This window comes from Zootoca vivipara, chromosome 3, assembly GCF_963506605.1.
Source record: "Zootoca vivipara chromosome 3, rZooViv1.1, whole genome shotgun sequence".
NCBI lineage: Eukaryota > Metazoa > Chordata > Lepidosauria > Squamata > Lacertidae > Zootoca > Zootoca vivipara.
The window spans coordinates 119518020-119537168 of NC_083278.1; the positions used below are offsets into that span (position 1 = coordinate 119518020).

The window sequence follows — 19149 nt, forward strand, 5'->3', positions numbered from 1 at the left end:
CCCTGAGACCTCTGAGTATAGGGCGGTATATAAATTCAAATAATAATAATAATAATAATAATAATAATAATAATAATTGCCTGGGCTTCTGAGCAAGGGCAAATTATACTATAAGCTACTATTAATGGTGGGCAAAGGCCAATGAGAATAAAGGTCTTAGCAATAAAGGCCTTCTTTCATAGGGGAAACATAATAAACATGCAGCAGTATGATACAAAATTAATAGCAAATGTCTTACATGGAAGAAGACTGGACTTCTTGAAAGGGCACCCAGCCTTGGCTTGGGCAACTCTGCTCTTGTGGCCGGACTTCACAGAGGATCAGAGTGGGCACGTCAAGCATGGGTCATTCAGCCCCAGACGCTGGCCCCCTTAAGCGTCTCTCTTTGGCGTCTTCCTGGGCAAGCATATCTCGCCGATATATTAACAGAATATTACAGCGTGGGTGGCACCGTGAGTTAAACCACGGAGCCTAGGGCTTGCCGATCAGAAGGTTGGCAGTTCGAATCCCTGCGACGGGGTGAGCCAACCTAGCCGTTCGAAAGCACGTCAAAGTGCAAGTAGATAAATACCGTAGGTAAACAGCGTTTCCGTGCGCTGCACTGGATCACCAGAAGCAGCTTAGTCATGCTGGCCACATGACCCGGAAGCTGTACGCCGGCTGCCTCTGCCAATAAAGCGAGATGAGCGCCGCAACCCCAGAGTCGGTCATGACTGGACCTAATGATCAGGGTCCCTTTACCTTTACCTTTACCTTTACAGCACACATATATATTCACCTTTCTGAATTTTCATCATATATTAAAGACCAGAGGGTTGTGATAAAATTAAAAACCATGTTGTTGAATGTAATTGCACTTAGACAGATAGAATAAATATATTTAAGGAATCTAATAATGAGGTTTGGCAGAACTATTCAAAAGTACAGTCATACCTCGGGCTACAGGCGCTTCAGGTTACGCATTTCCAGGTTGCTCACCGCGCCGAACCCAGAAGTACCGGAACGGGTTACTTCCGGGTTTTGGCACTCGCGCATGCGCTGAAACACTAAATTGCAACCCGCGCGTGCGCAGACGTGGCGCTGCGGGTTGCGAACGCTGTGGGTTGTGAACATGCCTCCCACACGGATCACGTTCGCAGCCTGAGTGTCCACTGTACTCCACTTGACATTACAAAGAAGAAGAAGAGTTTGGATTTGATATCCCGCTTTATCACTACCCGAAGGAATCTCAAAGCGGCTAACATTCTCCTTTCCCCTCCTCCCCCACAACAAACACTCTGTGAGGTGAGTGAGGCTGAGAGACTTCAAAGAAGTGTAACTAGCCCCAGGTCACCCAGCAGCTGCATGTGGAGGAGCGGGGAAGCGAACCCGGTTCACCAGATTACGAGTCTACCGCTCTTAACCACTAAACCACACTGGCTCTCCTCATTGCAGAGAAGAGAGAGTGCTGCCTTTAATGCTTTCCTGTGTTTATCCCAGACTTTGTAGTGCCAGGAGTGCAGTGCAAAAACACATCCCCGCTAGATTCCCCCGGCATGTTGCTGGTGGGAGCCTGTATGGGTATGGGAGCTGGCAGACCCCCTGGGATCCTCGCTGCCAGACACTCCAAATGAAGCCGGTCAAGCTGCCTGTGAGCAGTCAGAGAAACTGAAACATATCTTCCCAAATAATATTTTCCTCTGCTAAACCAATTCTGTCACTTACTGTGACAGGCATCACTCGTGGCTTTGTTGACAGCCCCCCCCCTAATGTCAGCACCAACCCTTTAAGCCAGCTGCCTCTTCACAAAGTTGTTCTTCCAGGATGCTTCTGGTTCATGTTTACATCTCCAAATCTTGCTCAGCAAAGATTTTGGGAAGATAGGTTTGATGAATAAGTTCCTTAGGCCTTCTGTCACCCAGATGCAACTGTGCAGTGTCTATTTTTTATTATATTGAGTCATTGGGGGGGGGGTCCCATTGGCTTCAGAGTCTGACTTTCCCAGATGAGCTTGTTTAAAACAACAGGACTCCTGAAAAGACCATTTCCGACTCATAGGTACGTTTTTAAACCCACTATTGAAGTGTGCATGCACACAAAAGCTCATACCAGTGACAAACTTAGTTGGTCTCTTAAGGTGCTACTGAATTAGTCCCTGAGTTTGCTTTTTTCCTCTTCCTTATCTCCTCTTCCTATGGTGTTACCTGTTTTAGGCAGGTAAGCCTGCAGGCAGAAGCTGTCTTCTTTTTTCCGGTTTTTGTAAGCCACTTTGGGGTCTTTGGGCGTTGAAAAATGGGTACAGATGCTCCAGATAAATATAAGCAGCAGAATGAGTGATAGGTTATTTTCCTAAAACAAACAAACAAAAACTTCAGCCATTGATGGGCGTGTCAATTTATTTCAGCCACTGGGGAATTTTCCAAGCAAAGGGTGGGCATTTTAGCTTAGGAGACCTCTGACAACACACCAGCTTGAATTCATAACTGAAAACGGTCAGCTCAAAGCTCAGCTTCCCAGCAGTGGTTTACAAATTGGTCACAAGGGTTGTTGCTGCCTTTGTTCCCCATTGGGGAATTTATCATCACGGCGGTTGCCATGTGTGCCACAGGTTAAGACAGCTTTCTTCTATCCTATGGCATCAGCAGGGCTCCAGCAAAGTATGAACCGCTAATGCAAACATACAGAAACAGAAGCACTCTCCGTTTAGAAAGTCTTCGGCAGCCTCTCTTGTGCTCATCCTTGCCAAAAGTGTGCGGAAGGGGAGCCTGTTGGGACAAGGATGTGGTCTGAAGGCCGCCCTGCCAGGTCCAAGCCCAGCTCTGTCTGCTGGGGGCACAGTGGGCTCCAGGAAGACGGGCGGGGGCATGATCTTGTGGGGCAAAGGGCAAGCGCTTCCACCAAATCCTCTGAGCTCTCACCGCTCTCGGCCACCACTGTTGCTCTTTGCTCTGGTACACGTGAGGCAAAGCACATGTATCACATGCTCTGCGCCAGAGTTAGGCAGCCTTACATCCTCCAGGGGTTGCGGAACTGTGTCTCCCATCATCCTTGACCCTTGGCCTTGCTGGCTGGGGCCGGTGAGAGTTGGGAGTCGAAAGCCTTGGGAGGGCAGCGCCTTGGCCATCCCTGTTCTTTATGCTGAAATTCGGCACATGAGATTACCTGGGAGAAACTCTGGGGGGCACAACATGAGACCTCCGGGTATAGGGCGGTATATAAATTCAATAAGTAATAATAATAACTTCTCAGTAAATATCCACCTGTCTGTGTTGTTAAGGTCCAGCTCTGTTCGTTTACATTACAGGGAAATTCTCCATTTAGATTACAGGAATTTTATACTTTTTTAGGTATGGTCTTCTGTAGATGTTATTCTTACTCTTATGCTATTTATTTCCTGACCTTAGGCTCTTGTGCTAGTGGACAGATGATTTGCGATGTTGCGCAGCAGAGGAGTCCAGCCCAACGGCTGCGCTAGCAGAAACTTGCCACGCAGCAGGTCACACGTTCCATCATGCCGCAAAGTGAACTCGCAACCTGCTTGTGCGTTCTCTTGCGCAGGGGAGTGTTCTGCTCTCAGAAAACATTTCCCCAGTGGAACGAGTGGACCGCCAAGTGACTTAGCACTACATTGGAGACACAACCTATTTTGATGGTTTCATGAATAGCTACACCTACTGTTCACTTGCTATCCTGTGATCCATTTCGGGAAAGGGTCATATAAAAAGATGGCAATAATTCTTGTGATTCTCTGGGGCAGGGTGGGGCCTATTATTGGCCATGTACCTGTGGGGTGGGCAGAGCAGAGGGCCTTTTCCTCGCCTTTTGCAGAAGGTAACTTCAGCGTTCGAGACTCCCATTGTTCTAGGCGCATTTTCAACAGGGAATTTTATTAATGCGAGCCGTTTCTGAGCTCTGGGCATAGTGCTGCGCCTAAGATTTAAGATTCAAACTGCCCCTGCTGGAAGAAATGGAGGAGCCTTTTCTGCCTCCCCACTGGAGAAGGGACCCTCATAAGAATATTAAGGAGGGTGGGCAGGGGAAATGTGGCTTTGTTTTTTGCAGTCTTCAGATGAGGACTAGACCATGTGAAAAGTGAACATAAGATTTTAGCTGCAGTTCATTCCTTTTCAGCTTTGTATTCTTGTTATGGAAAAGCAGGCCCAGACACTCGGTGCCCTTTAGCTCCTAGCTTTCCTATCTCAGTTTCTAACACTGGGTGCCTTGTACCTGGCCTGGGATGCTGGCTTAACTTCCCTGCACTGTTTTTCTCTTCCTTTCTCTAGCGTCAGCCAGGCTCCTGCAAGTGGCCTCTCCCCAGCCAGGCTGCCCATCTCCTTCCATTCCACCAGGTAAAGTCATCTCCTCATCTCAGAAGCTCAGCAAAAAGGCGCTCAAGCAGGTGAGTGGAGAAGCGAGGGGCAGGGTTCTGCGTTTCAGGGGCACGCAGGCCCAAAAGCCTGGCGGGCATTCCCTCTGCGGCTCCTTGTGCTTGCTCTGAGTCAGGGAGCCAAAGCCCTTTGGTATGGGGCGAGTAGAGAGAGAAAAGTTTTTCTCTGTCTCTCATAACGCTAGAAGTCATGGACACCCAGAGAAGCTGAGTGTCAGAAGACTAAGGGCAGATAAGTGGAAGTACTTCTGCAGACCCAGGTGGCTCTGTGGGTTAAACCACTGAGCCTAGGGCTTGCTGATCAGAAGGTCGGCGGTTCGAATCCCTGTGACGGGGTGAGCTCCCGTTGCTTGGTCCCAGCTCCTGCCAACCTAGCAGTTCGAAAGCATGTAAAAATGCAAGTAGATAAATAGGAACCGCTGCAGCAGGAAGGTAAACGGCGTTTCCATGTGCTGCTCTGGTTTGCCAGAAGCGGCTTTGTCATGCTGGCCACATGACCTGGAAGCTATACGCCGGCTCCCTCGGCCAATAATGCGAGATGAGCACGCAACCCCAGAGTCGGTCACGACTGGACCTAATGGTCAGGGGTCCCTTTACCTTCTGCAGATCAAGCATAGTTAAACTATGGGACTCGATCCCATGGGAGGCAGTGATGAGCCCCAGCCTGGGTGATTTTGACAGTGGATTAGCCAAATTCATGAAGGAGGGCTGCCAGTCATAATGGCTACGTTAATGTAAAACAGTTGTTAGAGAATTGGGGGGCACCCCCCCCCCAGCAAAACAGCAGACAAACCACAGCCTCTTCAGGCTCCCCCAGAGGCCTCCATGGAAAGCCTGGGTGCAATGCTGGAATGAACTTAGAGATGGGGCCAGTCAGGCTTCATTGGGGAGGGTGTTCCCACATCGGTGTGCCACAGCTAAGAAGGCCCTGTTGCCTCCTCTTTCTTTCTCTCTGTCTCCTCCCTCTCTTCGTAGGCTCTGAAGCAGAAGCAGCGGAAGCAGCAGCAATGCCGAGGGGCCAGCGTGCAGCAGCCCGTCTCCTCCAACCACCACCACCTCCAGCAACACACCAAGGCCGCCAGCCCCTCCGTCCCTGCCAAGCCTGGTATGAGACCCCCAACGCCTCGCTTGCCCCCTTGCCTCTTACAGGCACAACGGCCGGCCTGAAGCGGCACCCAGCAGTCCGTTGTTGTTTCTTACTGCTGTCAGAGCTGTTGGCCAGAAGTGGCCCTCGGCAGAGAAAGGTCATTCCAAGCCCCTCCGATTGAAATGCTCTTTTTAGCTGCCCAGGCCATTCCCTGTTTGCATGGGGGTTATGTGCCGGGTCAGCCTGTTCCGCCTTGGTCACACACAAAAGGGTCATTCCCTGCAGATGCCAGCGGCTGGAGCCTGTCACTTCCCGGCTGCTGCCCAGCAGGGGCTCTTTTTGCTCCCCAGGAGAAACCCCTTTTGGGATGGTTCCCACTGGGATATCCATAATAATAATAATAATAATAATAATAATAATAATAATAATAATAATAATAATAATTTATTATTTATACCCCACCCATCTGGCCGGGTTCCCCCAGCCACTCTGGGCGGCTTCCAACAAAATATTAAAATACAGAAATCCAGCAAACATTAAAAGCTTCCCTAAACAGGGCTGCCTTGAGATGCCTTCTAAAGGTCTGGTAATTGTTGTTTTCTTTGACCTCTGGTGGGAGGGCATTCCACAGGGTGGGTGCCACTACCGAGAAGGCCCTCTGCCTGCTTCCCTGTAACTTGGCTTCTCGTAGCGAGGGAACCGTCAGAAGGCCCTCGGCGCTGGATCTCAGTGTCAAGGCAGAACGATGGGGGAGGAGATGCTCCTTCAGGTATACTGGAGCGAGGCCATGCAGGGAAGTTGTTAGCTCAGGGGGTGGGGGTTGTGTGTGTAAACTGCTTAGAGGTTTTACTGCAATCAAGCAGTATATAGATTTTGTTAAATAAGTAAGTTTGGCTGTGTAGCCCATGGCTAGATCTCCAGCTCCACCTTCCCCAAGGTGGGCAACCTGGGGTTGCGTTCAGTCTGCTGTATCTGCCGCTGGTCCTGCTTCTTTGCTGTATCACTCAGGATTAGGCCCCCATTAGGAGAGTTCAGGCGGATGCCCCGCAGAGACAGGAGGCTTTCAGGAATTAGGAAGGTGTGGTGTTGGTTAAGGTATTTTAATAGTTAAGGCCAGTTTGCAATGCTTTTTGTAGTTGATTTTGGATCAGTTTGCGAAACCTGGATTGGAGAAGGTTGACAGTTTGAAAACTGAAACTAAGATCACTTGATCCTGATCTTAATTCTCTCTTTTTTAAAAACCACAACAACAGTTTTTATCAAATATTTTATTGGTTTACGAAAGTACGTGCATTGTCCTTTTTTTTAGGTTGTAAAGACTTTTCTACAGATCAAGTTACAAATGATATGAGACATTAATGTTGCATTCAGTATAAGGTTGGGGGAGAAGAGAGGAGGGGTGCTGTGGTGAAACGTACATTCTTTTCTATAATGTCCACGTGGGGTTTTGTGTCAGCATCAACTGGGTAGTTTCTCTTTCTATTCACTAATTAGATTTCCCTGGTAGTGGGAGGGCATGATTGATTGTCTGTAGTGCCTGCATCTGTGAGGGAGGGGGGTTGTTGGGTCAAGGGTGCTCTCGGTGGTTTCTTCTTGTTGCCTTGTTGGGCTGCGTATGGGATCAAGGGGAGCCACACCGGGTTGGAGGCATCCTCTTAGTCCTTGGGTCAGTTTCAGTCTGTTGGTCAACTTTTCTAGTAAGCCTGATTCCAATACGGTCCAGTTTCACTCCTGACAGGTCTCGCCAAGGTGTGGCTTACTTCTGATGCCTTTTCCCTTCCCCCTTGCAGCTTGGGAAGGAAAGCAATCTGATGGACACTCGAGCAGCTCTCAGAACTCCACGTCCAGCTCGTCTCCCTCCGTTAAAACAGAGCCTTCCTTGCCAGTTCTGGGGAAGAAGCCCTTCCAGAGATCGGAGAGGCTTCATGCAAGTAAGACAACAGGCCACTGTTGCTGCTTCCTTTCTTTTTTTCAAAAAAAGGCCTTGCCTTGCCAGAGGCCAGTGATGAGGTTGTGGGGAGGGGGGCATCAGGGGGCTCCTAGATTTGAGAACAAAGGCTTGATATACCTGAAGGAGCGTCTCCACCCCCATCGTTCTGCCCGGACACTGAGGTCCAGCTCCGAGGGCCTTCTGGCGGTTCCCTCATTACGAGAAGCCAAGTTACAGGGAACCAGGCAGAGGGCCTTCTCGGTAGTGGCACCCACCCTGTGGAATGCCCTCCCACTAGAGGTCAAAGAGAACAATTACCAGACCTTTAGAAGGCATCTCAAGGCAGCCCTGTTTAGGGAAGCTTTTAATGTTTGATGGATTTCTGTATTTTAGAATTTCTGTTTTTTTGGAAGCCGCCCAGAGTGGCTGGGGGAACCCGGCCAGATGGGCGGGGTATAAATAATAAATTATTATTATTATTATTGATGAGCGGGAGGTCTGGGGGGGGGGGAAGCAGGTTGACCAGTGTGTCTCCCCACCAAATATCTTCTGCCTGTCCCCCTCTGGAGCACACCCCACATTCTCAGAGGCGCAGGGGCAGATACCACAGTCATTCCATTTTTGTGCTGGGCAGGCTCCTAAGGGTATTTCACGTGCTCTGAAGGTGCAGAGTCCGCTCCACTGAAGGTGGAGAACAGACCCAGGTTAGCTCCTGAGTGTAGGGCAAGGAAGAGGAGAGAACCCTCCTACCTCCTGGTGGTGACAGCCTGGCATTGCCTTAGGGAGGTGGAAGAGGTCCTGCCGGAGGACACGGAGCCTTGGGGGGGGTGGGGTCCTCCAAGCCCAGGTTTTGTGGTGCTGCTCTGCCCCCCCCCCTGTGCTGTGGGGCAGGCTTTCCCCTTCCTCGCAGATGACCAGGGCCCTCTGTGCCTCTTTGCCCAGGGCAGCTGAAGAGGACGAAATGTGCCGAAATTGACGTGGAGACTCCCGACTCCATCCTGGTGAACACCAACCTGAGGGCCCTGATCAATAAGCACACCTTCTCCGTGCTGCCGGCCGACTGTCAGCAGAGACTGCTGCTGCTGCTCCCCGAGGTGGACAGGCAGGTAGGTCTTGTGGACTCCTACGAGTTGGGAGGGTCCCCCAGTGCCCATCTAGTCCAGCCCCCCTGCAAGCATCCCCAACGGATGGCATCCCTGTGGAGCTTTGGTGGTGGGGCAGGAGGGCAGCAGGGCATTGGGCAGGGTGCGTGGTCTGCTTGGCTCAAGTGGTTGAGTTACCCGGGACAGACTTGTGGTCCCGAACCTTGTTCTGTTTCCTTGGAACATCAGCAGAAGCAGCTCCAAGCTGAGCAAACAGCCGGTTGGTTTGCACAAGCTGCAGCTCGTGTTCTGGGACATCAGCCGGAGTTGAGCTGTTCTGCGGCTTCTCTGCTCATTCAGAGCTGCGTGCAGAAAAACGGGAACCCCAAAAGGACCCAGACCCCACCCCCTGCAGCTCCTGCTGCTGCAGCACTGATATTTTTGGAAAGGAGAATTAAAGACGCCGGTATTTCCACATGCTGACCTGCCTGTCTGGTGCTATGTGCCCCTCCCCCCGGTGTTTTTCATTCTCGTGTGTGTGTGTGTGTGTGTGTCTCGTATTTTTCCATGTATAAGACTAGGTTCCCACCCCCAAAAAAAGAATGTCAAAAATTAGGGAGCGTCTTATACCGTACACAGATTCCCCCCATCTTTCTTAAATCTGAGTCCTCCAAAACAGGGGGTGTCTTATCCATGGGGGCGTCTTATAGACGAAAAAATACGGTGTGTGGGTTGTATATATATGTTTTACTAAATTTTCTGTTTTACAATTTAGAATGCTCATTTAAACATCCTTAAAATACCAATGAGATCCCTTCTTCTCTTTCCATGGTTCATTTTGCGTATCATAAATCCTTGCATATTTTACAAAAACTAAACCATTCAGTATTCCATTATTACATCCATAAAAACTTACTTACACTGTTGAATTTATCTTAGTGCTGCCAACATTTTCAGGTGCACACAATTTCCCCCCCATATATTCAATAAACATTTTCCAATCTTCTCTAAATATATGTTCTTCTTATTCTATATGTTAAGTGTGCAAGCTGTGCATATTCCGTCAACTTAAGTTGCCATTCTTCTTTAGTTGGGACCTCGCTCATTCTCCATTTTTGGGCTAACAAAACATGGGCCGCAGTAGTGGCATACATAAATAACCTTTTTTGAAAGATCCCCAACAAAAAGGACTCTGGTTTGTTTTGGGTTTTTTTAAAAAAGTACTTTAAAATATTTTTTGAAATTTATTCTGGTTTATTTCCCAATACAGTGGACCCTCGAGTTACGTACCTCTCTGGCTACGTAATCTTCGGGTTGTGAAAGCGGCAAACCCAGAAATAATTTTGCCACATGCGCAGAAGCGCTCTATCGCGCCATGTGCAGAAGCGGTGCCTCTGGTTACAGATTTTTCGGGGTGTGCATGGACCCCCGGAATGAATTAAATCCGTATCCTGAGGGTCCACTGTACTCTCTTACCCTTTTACAGGTCCACTTCCCCTGGTGTTTTCCAAGGACCTTTAGAGAGAGCGGCGCCTGCCACCCAGGGCAGGGCATGGGCTGAATTTCTTAGTTCTAACCTTCCAATTCTGCCTGAAAAACACAGTGCTCCCTTCTTCCCTTCAGGAAAAGCACCTCTGCATTTATGTGGCATTCCTAAAGTCTCTTCCTAAATGAGCAGGTCCCAAGCAGGGGGGAGGGGGCTGCAGGGGAATTTGTGGACAGGCAGGGAAGAAGTGTGCCTGGAGCTTCCCAGACCCAGACTCCCTGCTCTCTAATCCTGAGGCTAATTCTTTTTTTAAATAAACATTGTAATTAGATTTTCCCATTTAAATACCCAATCCATCTTCCAATTATACAAATTATAAAAATATCAATTAAACATTTTCCCAAATCTTCTGCCGAATTATACAAATGTATCGACTTCCCATGCTCCAGACTCAGAAGGCCTCTGGCCCTCTTTTTACGCTGCAATTCTTTCCCGTTGTCCAGATCTTATTCCATAAAATCTTCTTCTTTTTTCCAAGTCACTAAGTCCCTTCCAGCAAGCAAATTGTAATCAAATCATATCTAACTCCATATGAATTTATATTATAGTAATAGAATCATAGAATCATAGAGTTGGAAGAGCCCACAAGGGCCATCCAGTCCAACCCCCTGCCAAGCAGGAAACACCATCAAAGCATTCCTGACATATGGCTGTCAAGCCTCTGCTTAAAGACCTCCAAAGAAGGAGACTCCACCACACTCCTTGGTAGCAAATTCCACTGTCGAACAACTCTTACTGTCAGGAAGTTCTTCCTAATGTTTAGGCGGAATCCTCTTTCTAGTCCCCTTTTATGGTTTTAGCATAGTCTCCTCGCACGCTGGCACCCTGCCAAATCCTGAGGCTGATTCTAATTCTCTGCTGGGAGACCTGGCAGAGGTGGCGTCGGGTCCTTTGCACCCCATTATTATTCTTCCTTCTCTCTTCCTCAGGTTGGACTGGATGGCTTGCTGAAGCTCAGCAGCTCTGCCCTCAACAACGAGTTCTTCACCTCCGCTGCCCAAGGATGGAAGGAGCGGCTATCGGAAGGTGAGGCCACTGAGCCGCAAGTGAATCAGGACAGCAGCCCCTCACCGCCAAGGGGAAGCATTTTGGGGTGCAGAGAGGTTGCAGTGGCTGCTTTGGAGACGGCTGCTTCGGACCCCTGAGCTCCTGCGCTTGGCTCAGCAGCTGCTGGGTTTGCTTTGGCTGGGCAGGGGAGTGGAGTGGGGCTCCTTCTGCAGGTGCTGGGGGGGACGGGACTGCCTCTCCCCTCCTGACCCCTTCCTCCCCTTGCGTTGCGTGTGCGGCAGGAGAATTCACTCCGGAGATCCAGCTGAGGCTTCGCCAGGAGCTGGAGAAAGAGAAGAAAGTGGAGTTGTGGAAGGAGCACTTCTTTGAGAGCTACTACGGCCAGAGGTGAGGAGGGCAATAGCCCTGCGCTGCGCTCCCTCTTCCATAATAATAATAATAATAATAATAATAATAATAATAATAATTTATTATTTATACCCCGTCCATCTGGCCAGGTTCCCCCAGCCACTCTGGGCGGCTTCCAACAAAATATTAAAATACAGAAATCCATCAGACATTAAAAGCTTCCCTGAACAAGGCTGCCTTGAGATGCCTTCTAAAGGTCAGGTAGTTGTTCTCTTTGACCTCTGGTGGGAGGGCATTCCACAGGGCGGGTGCCACTACCGAGAAGGCCCTCTGCCTGGTTCCCTGTAACTTGGCTTCTCATAGCGAAGGAACCGCCAGAAGGCCCTCGGCGCTGGACCTCAGTGTCCGGGCAGAACGATGGGGGAGGAGAGCTCATGCTTAGCTCTTCAGGGGTTCTAGGCTTCCAAGCACACCATCACATAACAGGATTCTCTCTCTCTCTCTCTCTCTCTCTCTCTCTCATCTCTGTGTGTGTGTGTGTGTGTGTGTGTGTGTGAGAGAGAGAGAGAGAGAGAGAGAGAGAGAGAGAGAGAGAGAGAGAGAGAGACAGCATGCTGTGCCCAGCACTCAGGAGGAAAGCATCTTCCTCTCCCTCCATCCCAATGTCTGAAAGGGCAGCAGAAAGAGAGAGAGAGAGAGAAGCAAGAAGCTTTTCTCTTTTTTTCTTCTGAAAACAGTGCCCATTTATTTATATTTATTTATTTATTTACTTACACTTTTAACATTTGTCATCATACATAAGTCGTAATCATTTTACAAATAGGATTCTCAGAATCCTCGAACTTCCCTCCACCCCACCCCCCATGGTTTCCCCAGATATTATTTTCAAACTGCATTGTATCATATTTTCCCTATTTTCTTAAATCTCAATTTTTTATCATAGTTCTCCCTTCATTGCAAGTGTTTTTTTTAAATCCTGCCAATGTTTTCAGTTGTTTACAGTGTTCTTTCAGGTAACTTTAAAAAATCCCCCATTCTTTATTAAATTGATTGTCCTCTCGATCTCTGATTTTCCCGGTCGTTTTCGGCAGCTCAGCACAGTCCATCCTCTTTATCAGCCCAGAAGCCAGGAGTTTCTCCTTTGACGCTTCTGGTCAAGCGTGGGGCAGGCCAGGCCAGGCCTCTCCTGTCATGGGCAGCTGGCTGGCTACCAGGCCTGGGCAATGTATCGCTCTTCCAAATGCCGGTGGTGGTGTGAGATTCTACTCCCCCATCGCTCGGTCAGAGTAACTGGGATTCAGGTTGTTCCTTGTCCTCCTCCTCCCAGCCAGCTAGCCACCTTATGTTTGCCTCCCAAAACTGGGCGCCTCTGGGGCTGTGTGGTTTTGAGTGCAAGGGGGAGCTGACCTCTGCTCCATGGTGCTGTGGAGAGGGAGCCCCCCAGGGCGTCTCACTGGTGTCTCTCCTTTCTTTCTCTCCCTGCCTCTCCTTCCAGCTCCGGGCTGAGTCTCGAAGAGTCGGTGCAGCTGACCTCCAGTGCCCCACCTGCTGCTCAGGACCAGCCGCAGGCCGAGAGCCCAGCCACGCAGCTGCCCAAATCCACGCCTTGCAAAGACGAGGCTGCTCCTGCGGCAACTCCAAAGGCACAGGATGCCCCGGCGGCGCCACCGCTGCCAGTAGCAGCCAGCAAAGAGACGGCGGAGGAGGAGGAGGAGAAGCAGCAGCCCCAGGCTTCCATGCCACCGGAGGAGCTTGTGACGGCGTCATCGTCCTCCTCCTCCTCCTCCAGCAGCACCCCTTCCAAGCCCATCAGCCAGGCTCCCCGCAGGCCTTCCAGGGGGCTGGAGGAAGAGGCTCTGGCAGGGCAAGAAGAGGAGGCAGGAGAAGCCAAGAGGCCCCACCCGGCCTGCCCAGAGTCCCTTCCTGGGAAGGGAAGCGCAAGCCAACCAAAGATCCCCACCAGCTCCGCCACGGCTGCCACTTCCGCCGCCACCAGCACCGGCCCGGAAGGAGAGTCTCGGGCCACGCCTGCCAAGGATGCCCTCCCTGCCAGCGTGGAGCAGATGGACACTGGAGCGCAGACTCTCAAGAGGAAGCCCGGGCCCCCTGAGGAGGCGGCCTTGTCTACACCGGAGAAGCGGGCCCACGTTGAGGAGAAGTGCCCCCCCAGGCCGCCCTTTCAGAGCCCTCCGCCGCAGCCCTTTCCCATCGCTCCTGTGCCGAAGGTCCCCCCACTCCGGGTAAGAGAGCTCTCTGCCTCACGTTGGTTATGTCTGGGGGCAAGGGGCTCTTGGGGGGGATGGAGGGGTGCCCTGCGTCTGCCTGAGAGAACTGCACGCCATCTTGAGCTCCCAGGATGCAAATGCAGGAAACCAACAAGCATCCCTCACAACAGGGGGGGTGGAGGCACCGTGAGGGGTGGGGGGCGGCCGCAGGCTGGGCACGTCTCACCTCTTGGGAAGTTGGCTGCAGGGTCTGCTTGCATGTCACCCCAAGCTTAACCTTTGGCAAATCCATTTAAGAAAGACTTGTGAGGCCACGGAGAGTGTGGAACCCGCCTGGTTGCCAGCACTGGCTTCAGGGGGCCAGCAGACTTTTGTACCAGGCACCCCAGAGGGGGAGGGACCTGCTACCCATCATGACAGTGTAACCCAGTGGTAGGGAAACCTTTTTGGCTTTAGGGCCAGGTCTTTATAAGGATCTGCCTCATGTCCCCAAGTGGGCAGGTGGGTGGGACATCCACCTGTCATTCACCTGACAGGGTTTTTTTTTTTTTGGTCCTTTGACGTCCCAAAGTTGGGACTTCAAAGCACATAGAAGCCATAGAATTGGAAGGAACCCTGAGGATCATCTAATCCTAGATAGCGAGCTGCTGCTATGAACAAGCATTTCCCCCCTTCTTTCAGCAGCTGCTTTGCTGCAGGACCCCCCCCCCCCGAGTAGTGCCTGGCTCTCTGCTGCAAAGCTGAGCAGGTTTGGTGTGCGAGAGCTTTCTTCAGGGCGATCTCTTGCACACCCAGAACAAGCAGGGCTGCCCTCCCTTATCAGTTGGTTGTTGGATGCTGTGACCAAGGCCTGCCCTTTCTTGTGGATATCAGATGGGGGGGGAGGGGGGAGTTGCCCAAAAAAGTGGCCAAATGCGGATGTTGAGCAGCCCACGATCGGCCCATGAGCTGGAGTTTGAAGTCTCCTGTGGGATTTTGCCTGATGGAGCTTGTTGACAGCGATGCTCTCACTTCTGGGGAAACAAATCCTTTCTTGGCATGGGGACTGGCCAGCTCAGAGGTGCCCCATTGCCAGGGGTCCCCCTCCCCTCCCCTCCCCTCCTGCCAGCTCACCTGCTTTCCTTCTCTCTTCCAGATTCCCGTCTCCAGGATCCAGGGTTCTCCCTCGCCATTTCCTACCAGCCAGGTCTCTCCCAGGCCCGGCTTTCCAGTCGCCATCACCAGTCCCAGGAGGACAGGGGCCAGGACTCTGGCGGATATCAAAGCCCGCGCCAGGATGGCCAGGGCCCAGCGGGCAGCAGCAGCCGCGGCCGCGGCCGCCTCCGGCACTGCTCCTTCTGCGTCCTTTGTGGGGGCCATCCCCGGCCCCGGCCCCGGCGGGGGGAGAGGAGAGGAGCCGAGCAGCGTCGCACCAGGGAGGCCTCATGGAGCTGCGCTGGACCTGGCAGGCCCTGGAGGCGGGGGAGGTCCACGGAGGGCCCCTGCTCCAGGAGCCGCCTCCGCCTGCCCCCCAGCAGCACCCCCCGCCGCGCCCCAGCCAGCGCCCTCTGGCGGTGCTGCAAGAGCACAGCTACAGCCGGCTCCCCCTGGGCACCCCCCAGGAGCGGGCCCCAGGGGGGCGGAGACCCCGCCAGCCGCCCAGGCCGAGATAGGCTTCGCCAGCCACTCACACTTGGCCACCTCTGCCGGTCGAGGGGTCCCTGCAGGGATGGTGGGTGGGCCTGGGAAAGCCTCTCCCGCAGTCTCCAGAGAAAGTGGGGCTGAAGCAGCTCCGGCTGCCAGTGTCACAGTTCCAGGGGGGGAATCCCTTTCTTCAGCTCAGGCACCCCCTGGGCTCTTCCGGGCGCCCGCTTCCCCCGCCTCTCCGGCCGGCCCACTGCCACCGCCGGCTGCGACATCCATTCCCTCCTGCGGCGTTTCCCCTGCTGTCGCCTACAGCCTTAAAGCCCCCCCTGGCCCCTCGAGCGGAAGCACCGTTGCCGCCCCCCTCCTCAAGGCCAGCTCCAGCATCCCAGCCAACAACCCCCTGGTGGCCCAGCTGCTGCAAGGGAAATCGGTGCCCATGGAGCAGATCCTCCCCAAGCCCCTGACCCGGGCCGGGGAGGTGAAGACCCTCCCTCTCCCCGCAAAGGAAGGCAGAGAGCCCACAGCTCCTCCGCAGGGGGAAGCTGGCGAGAGGCAGCCACCTCCCCCAGCCGCCTCGCAGCTGAGCGGGAAGCCAGACTCCAGCCAGGGCAGCCAGCTGCTGCTGCCGCCCCTCCACGGCCCCACTCCCTGCTCCTCCTTCCCAGGGCGGGACTTGTGGGGCGTCAGTGCCGCCCCCTTCTCCAGCCAGGAAGCCCAGGAACACCACCTCCAGCTCCAGGCCCTGATCCAGGCAGCACCCAGGCAGGGCCACCTTCCCCCTGGTGCTGCCGCCCCTTCCTCGCCCCCTCCTCAGCTCCCCCCCTTCCCTGCAGACTTCTCTGTGGAGAGCAACAGCTCCCCCAGCCAGAGTTTTGTCCTGGGATTCGCCGGGAGGAGGACGTCCAAGCCTGCCATGTCTGGACATTATCTCCTGAACATTTCCACCTATGGGCGCTGCCCTGAGAACCTCCGGAGGAGCTTGGCCGTGCCCCCGGAGAGCCGCCTGTGCCCCGAGGGGCCCAGAATGGAGTTCAAGGGAGGAGAGGCGGCTGCCGTAAGTGGCGGTGGCAGCAGCGGCGGGGAAGACGGACGAGAGACGGACGACGCGGAGGACGAAGAGGCGTTTGTTGCGATGGAGGAGGAGCCCCTGCCTCACAAGGGGGCAGGAGGGGGGGCAGAGCAGGCGAGCACCCCCAGATGGAGCACCAAGAAGGGGGAGCTGGCCGAAGGCAATTCGGCAGAAGCAACCACCCGCACGCTCTCTGCAGGCCAAGAGTTTGCCAGGAGTGCCCTGGCGAGGGATTTCCTGCGGGCAGCCCAGGAGCAAGTGGCTCAGGCGGTGAGGGGGGAGAGGAAGGCCTGCAGCCTGGAGCTGCCTCCCTCGGTCGCTCAGCCGGAGCCCCTCCCGCCCCGGCCCCCGCTGCTGCTCTCCCCCTCGCAGCCCCCCCGCCTCTTCGGGGGTCCCGTCGGGGCACAGCTCCTCGGCTCAGGCTACAGCGGCACCATCAATGTCTCTGCGTCTCCTGACCTGCGCCAGGAGGCCCTCTTGACGGGGCTCTCGGACCCCGGGCCCATGGGGGACGTGGTCTCCTTCTCGGTGACGGTGACGACCATCCCCGCTGGGCAGCAGGGGGCCACGGGCCGCGGGCCCCCTCTCCCGGGCCAGGCCTTCTCGGAGGACGGCGGCTTGGACCTGCCCTCCAAGTGCTACTGCCGCTTGAAAGCCATGATCGTGTGCAAGGGGTGCGGGGCCTTCTGCCACGACGACTGCATCGGCCCCTCCAAACTCTGCGTCTCCTGCCTGGTGGTGCGGTAGCAGCTGCAGACGGGCTGCTGGGGGGTGGCGTCCTGTTTGGGGAGCAGGAGGGGCACGCTGCCGAACTGTGGGAGCCCTTTCCCCTGCACCCCCACCCTTCCAGCCATCAGCTCTGTTTCCTCCAGAGCATTGGAAGCACCTTGGACAGACGGACGGACGGCAGGAGCTCTTGGGACAAGTGTTTGCACTTCAGGAATCATGTAAATACGTTGCGTTGTGTGGTTTTCTTTTTTTTCTTTTTTTCTTAAAAGAGAAATGTTTCAAATTGCTTAAGATCAATCTGATTGAGTTGAACTCTCATGTTCATCGAGCGTCTTGCCCCACGCCAGAAAAGTGTGGCTCTGGCCAGGCCCCTCCCATGGCTGAACTGGGCTTTCCAGTGTGGCAGCCAGCCAGCCCCCTGGCATGCCATTCTTCTCATTGGTGGTAGAGGTTGGCACACAGTTCTGGCTGGCTGCCCTCTTTCCTTATGGCGCTGTGTGCGCACTCATGAACCCAGCAGTTGTGGGTCTTGTGCACCAGCAGCCATAAGCAGCAGGAGGAGCGTCAAGCAGACAGGTGCGGGCCCGGCTTCCCTGCAGGGTTTGGTAGCTCTGGATATTGTGATATTGTGGAAAGAGGACTCGAGTCCCCTTGGGGGCCCACCCAGCTTAGCACTCTCTTCTCACAGTCCCCAACCAGAGACCCATGAGATGGGAAGCTGCCTGCCATGCGTTGTCTCTTCACACACCCCCTCCCTCCACGGGCCCCACACATGCAGGGTTTTGCATCTGAAGCAGAGTTCAGGGTTCTTCGGAAGGAAAGCTTCCTCTCTCTTTTCTCAAAGGCAAGAATACTTGTGTTAGCATAGGAGACTGGCTTGAGCTGAATCAAGCCCCACTGGGCCAGCCGCCCACGTGTTTCCCCACCATATTATGCCTCGGCAGCGTTCTCACTCGGGGCCCAGTCAGTTGCCATGTCCTGGCTTCAGGTGTTTTGCATGGAAGTGGAGCGCAGATCTGAGTTGTGGGGCTAGCGGGGGGATCCAGCTGGCAGCAGAGGTGGGTTGCAACCTGGCCCCACCTCTGCCCTTCCTCAGAATTGCTCTTGGAGACCACTTCGGAAGCTGCAGGTGGGAGACGGGGAGAAACTGTGTCCCCTGCCAGGAGGGCTGGGGAGCAGAGCCCAGCCTGGGCTTCCTCCTCCTCCTCCTCCTCCTCCTCCTCCTCCTCCTCCTCCTCCTCCTCCTCCTCCTCCTGCTGCAGGGCTTGCAAGCTCACAGGGCCACTGGGGCCACGGCAGGGAGCTCCCTCTCTTATCCTTCCTTTTCGTTTTCTGCCCCAATGCAATATATTTGATATGACTGAAAATCGAATTAAGAGAGTATAATTAATATATTTTAAGTAATATATATTTTAGTACCTCCGTATTATGGAAAGAGAATGGCAAAGGACTTGTGAAGCAGATACGCAAGGTATTTGTGTGTGCCCGGTTTTGGACATCTCTCCCCCCCCCTCAAAATCCTCCCCCAGAGGAACTGAAAGTGCTTGTGTTGATTGCAATAAAGAGGGTGGTCAGAGAGAAATGCAACACGGCTCATCAGAAGGCCTTTCGCTTCCCATAGAGCAGGAGACGCGTTGAGATACCTGAGGGAGTGCAAAACTTTCATCTGCTGTTGCCTTTTAAAAAGAGACTTAAAATTGGAACTGAGAATATGTATAGAGACGTCAGGTTGACACCATTTAAAAAAGTCATATTTTTTCACAAATAATATAGAAAGAAAAGAATATTTTACTTAAGAGTTTTAAGTATTTGAAATAAATATAGGTATGTAAATATGCTGTATGTACTTCATATATTCTTTTATTTTACATTTTATTGTAAACAAATGGATATTAAAATCTTGGAACTGGTTTGATGGTTGCCTCCGACTTCTGGAAAGCGAAGGGTGAATCCTGAGGAGGAAGAAGCGGGGAGCCTGCCCCCCCTCTGCTTTGCTTTGGGTTCTCTTTCCCCATTTCTCCTTTCATTCTTGGGGCGGTAGGTGGTGGGTGTTTAGAGCATCCTTGAAGTTCACAGCAACCCTGTGGGGGAGGATAATCGGAGGAAGAGTGGCGTTCCCAAAGGCCCACCAGA

The 19149-nt window shown here is 53.1% G+C and overlaps 1 protein-coding gene across 5 annotated transcripts in view; it reads left to right on the plus strand.

Annotated features, from left to right (window-relative positions):
• ASXL2 (ASXL transcriptional regulator 2) overlaps positions 1-18926 on the plus strand; it is a 56940-nt gene extending 38014 nt beyond the window's left edge. For all 5 annotated transcript variants that reach the window (XM_060273220.1, XM_060273221.1, XM_060273217.1 and 2 more), the window contains 8 exons: positions 4263-4378; positions 5342-5471; positions 7244-7384; positions 8326-8489; positions 10941-11037; positions 11301-11406; positions 12863-13607; positions 14728-18926. In XM_060273220.1, coding sequence (XP_060129203.1) covers positions 4263-4378; positions 5342-5471; positions 7244-7384; positions 8326-8489; positions 10941-11037; positions 11301-11406; positions 12863-13607; positions 14728-17034 — 3806 coding nt within the window. In that variant the 3' untranslated portion in view covers positions 17035-18926. The remainder of the gene's footprint in view (positions 1-4262; positions 4379-5341; positions 5472-7243; positions 7385-8325; positions 8490-10940; positions 11038-11300; positions 11407-12862; positions 13608-14727) is intronic.
• Positions 18927-19149: the final 223 nt, after the last annotated feature.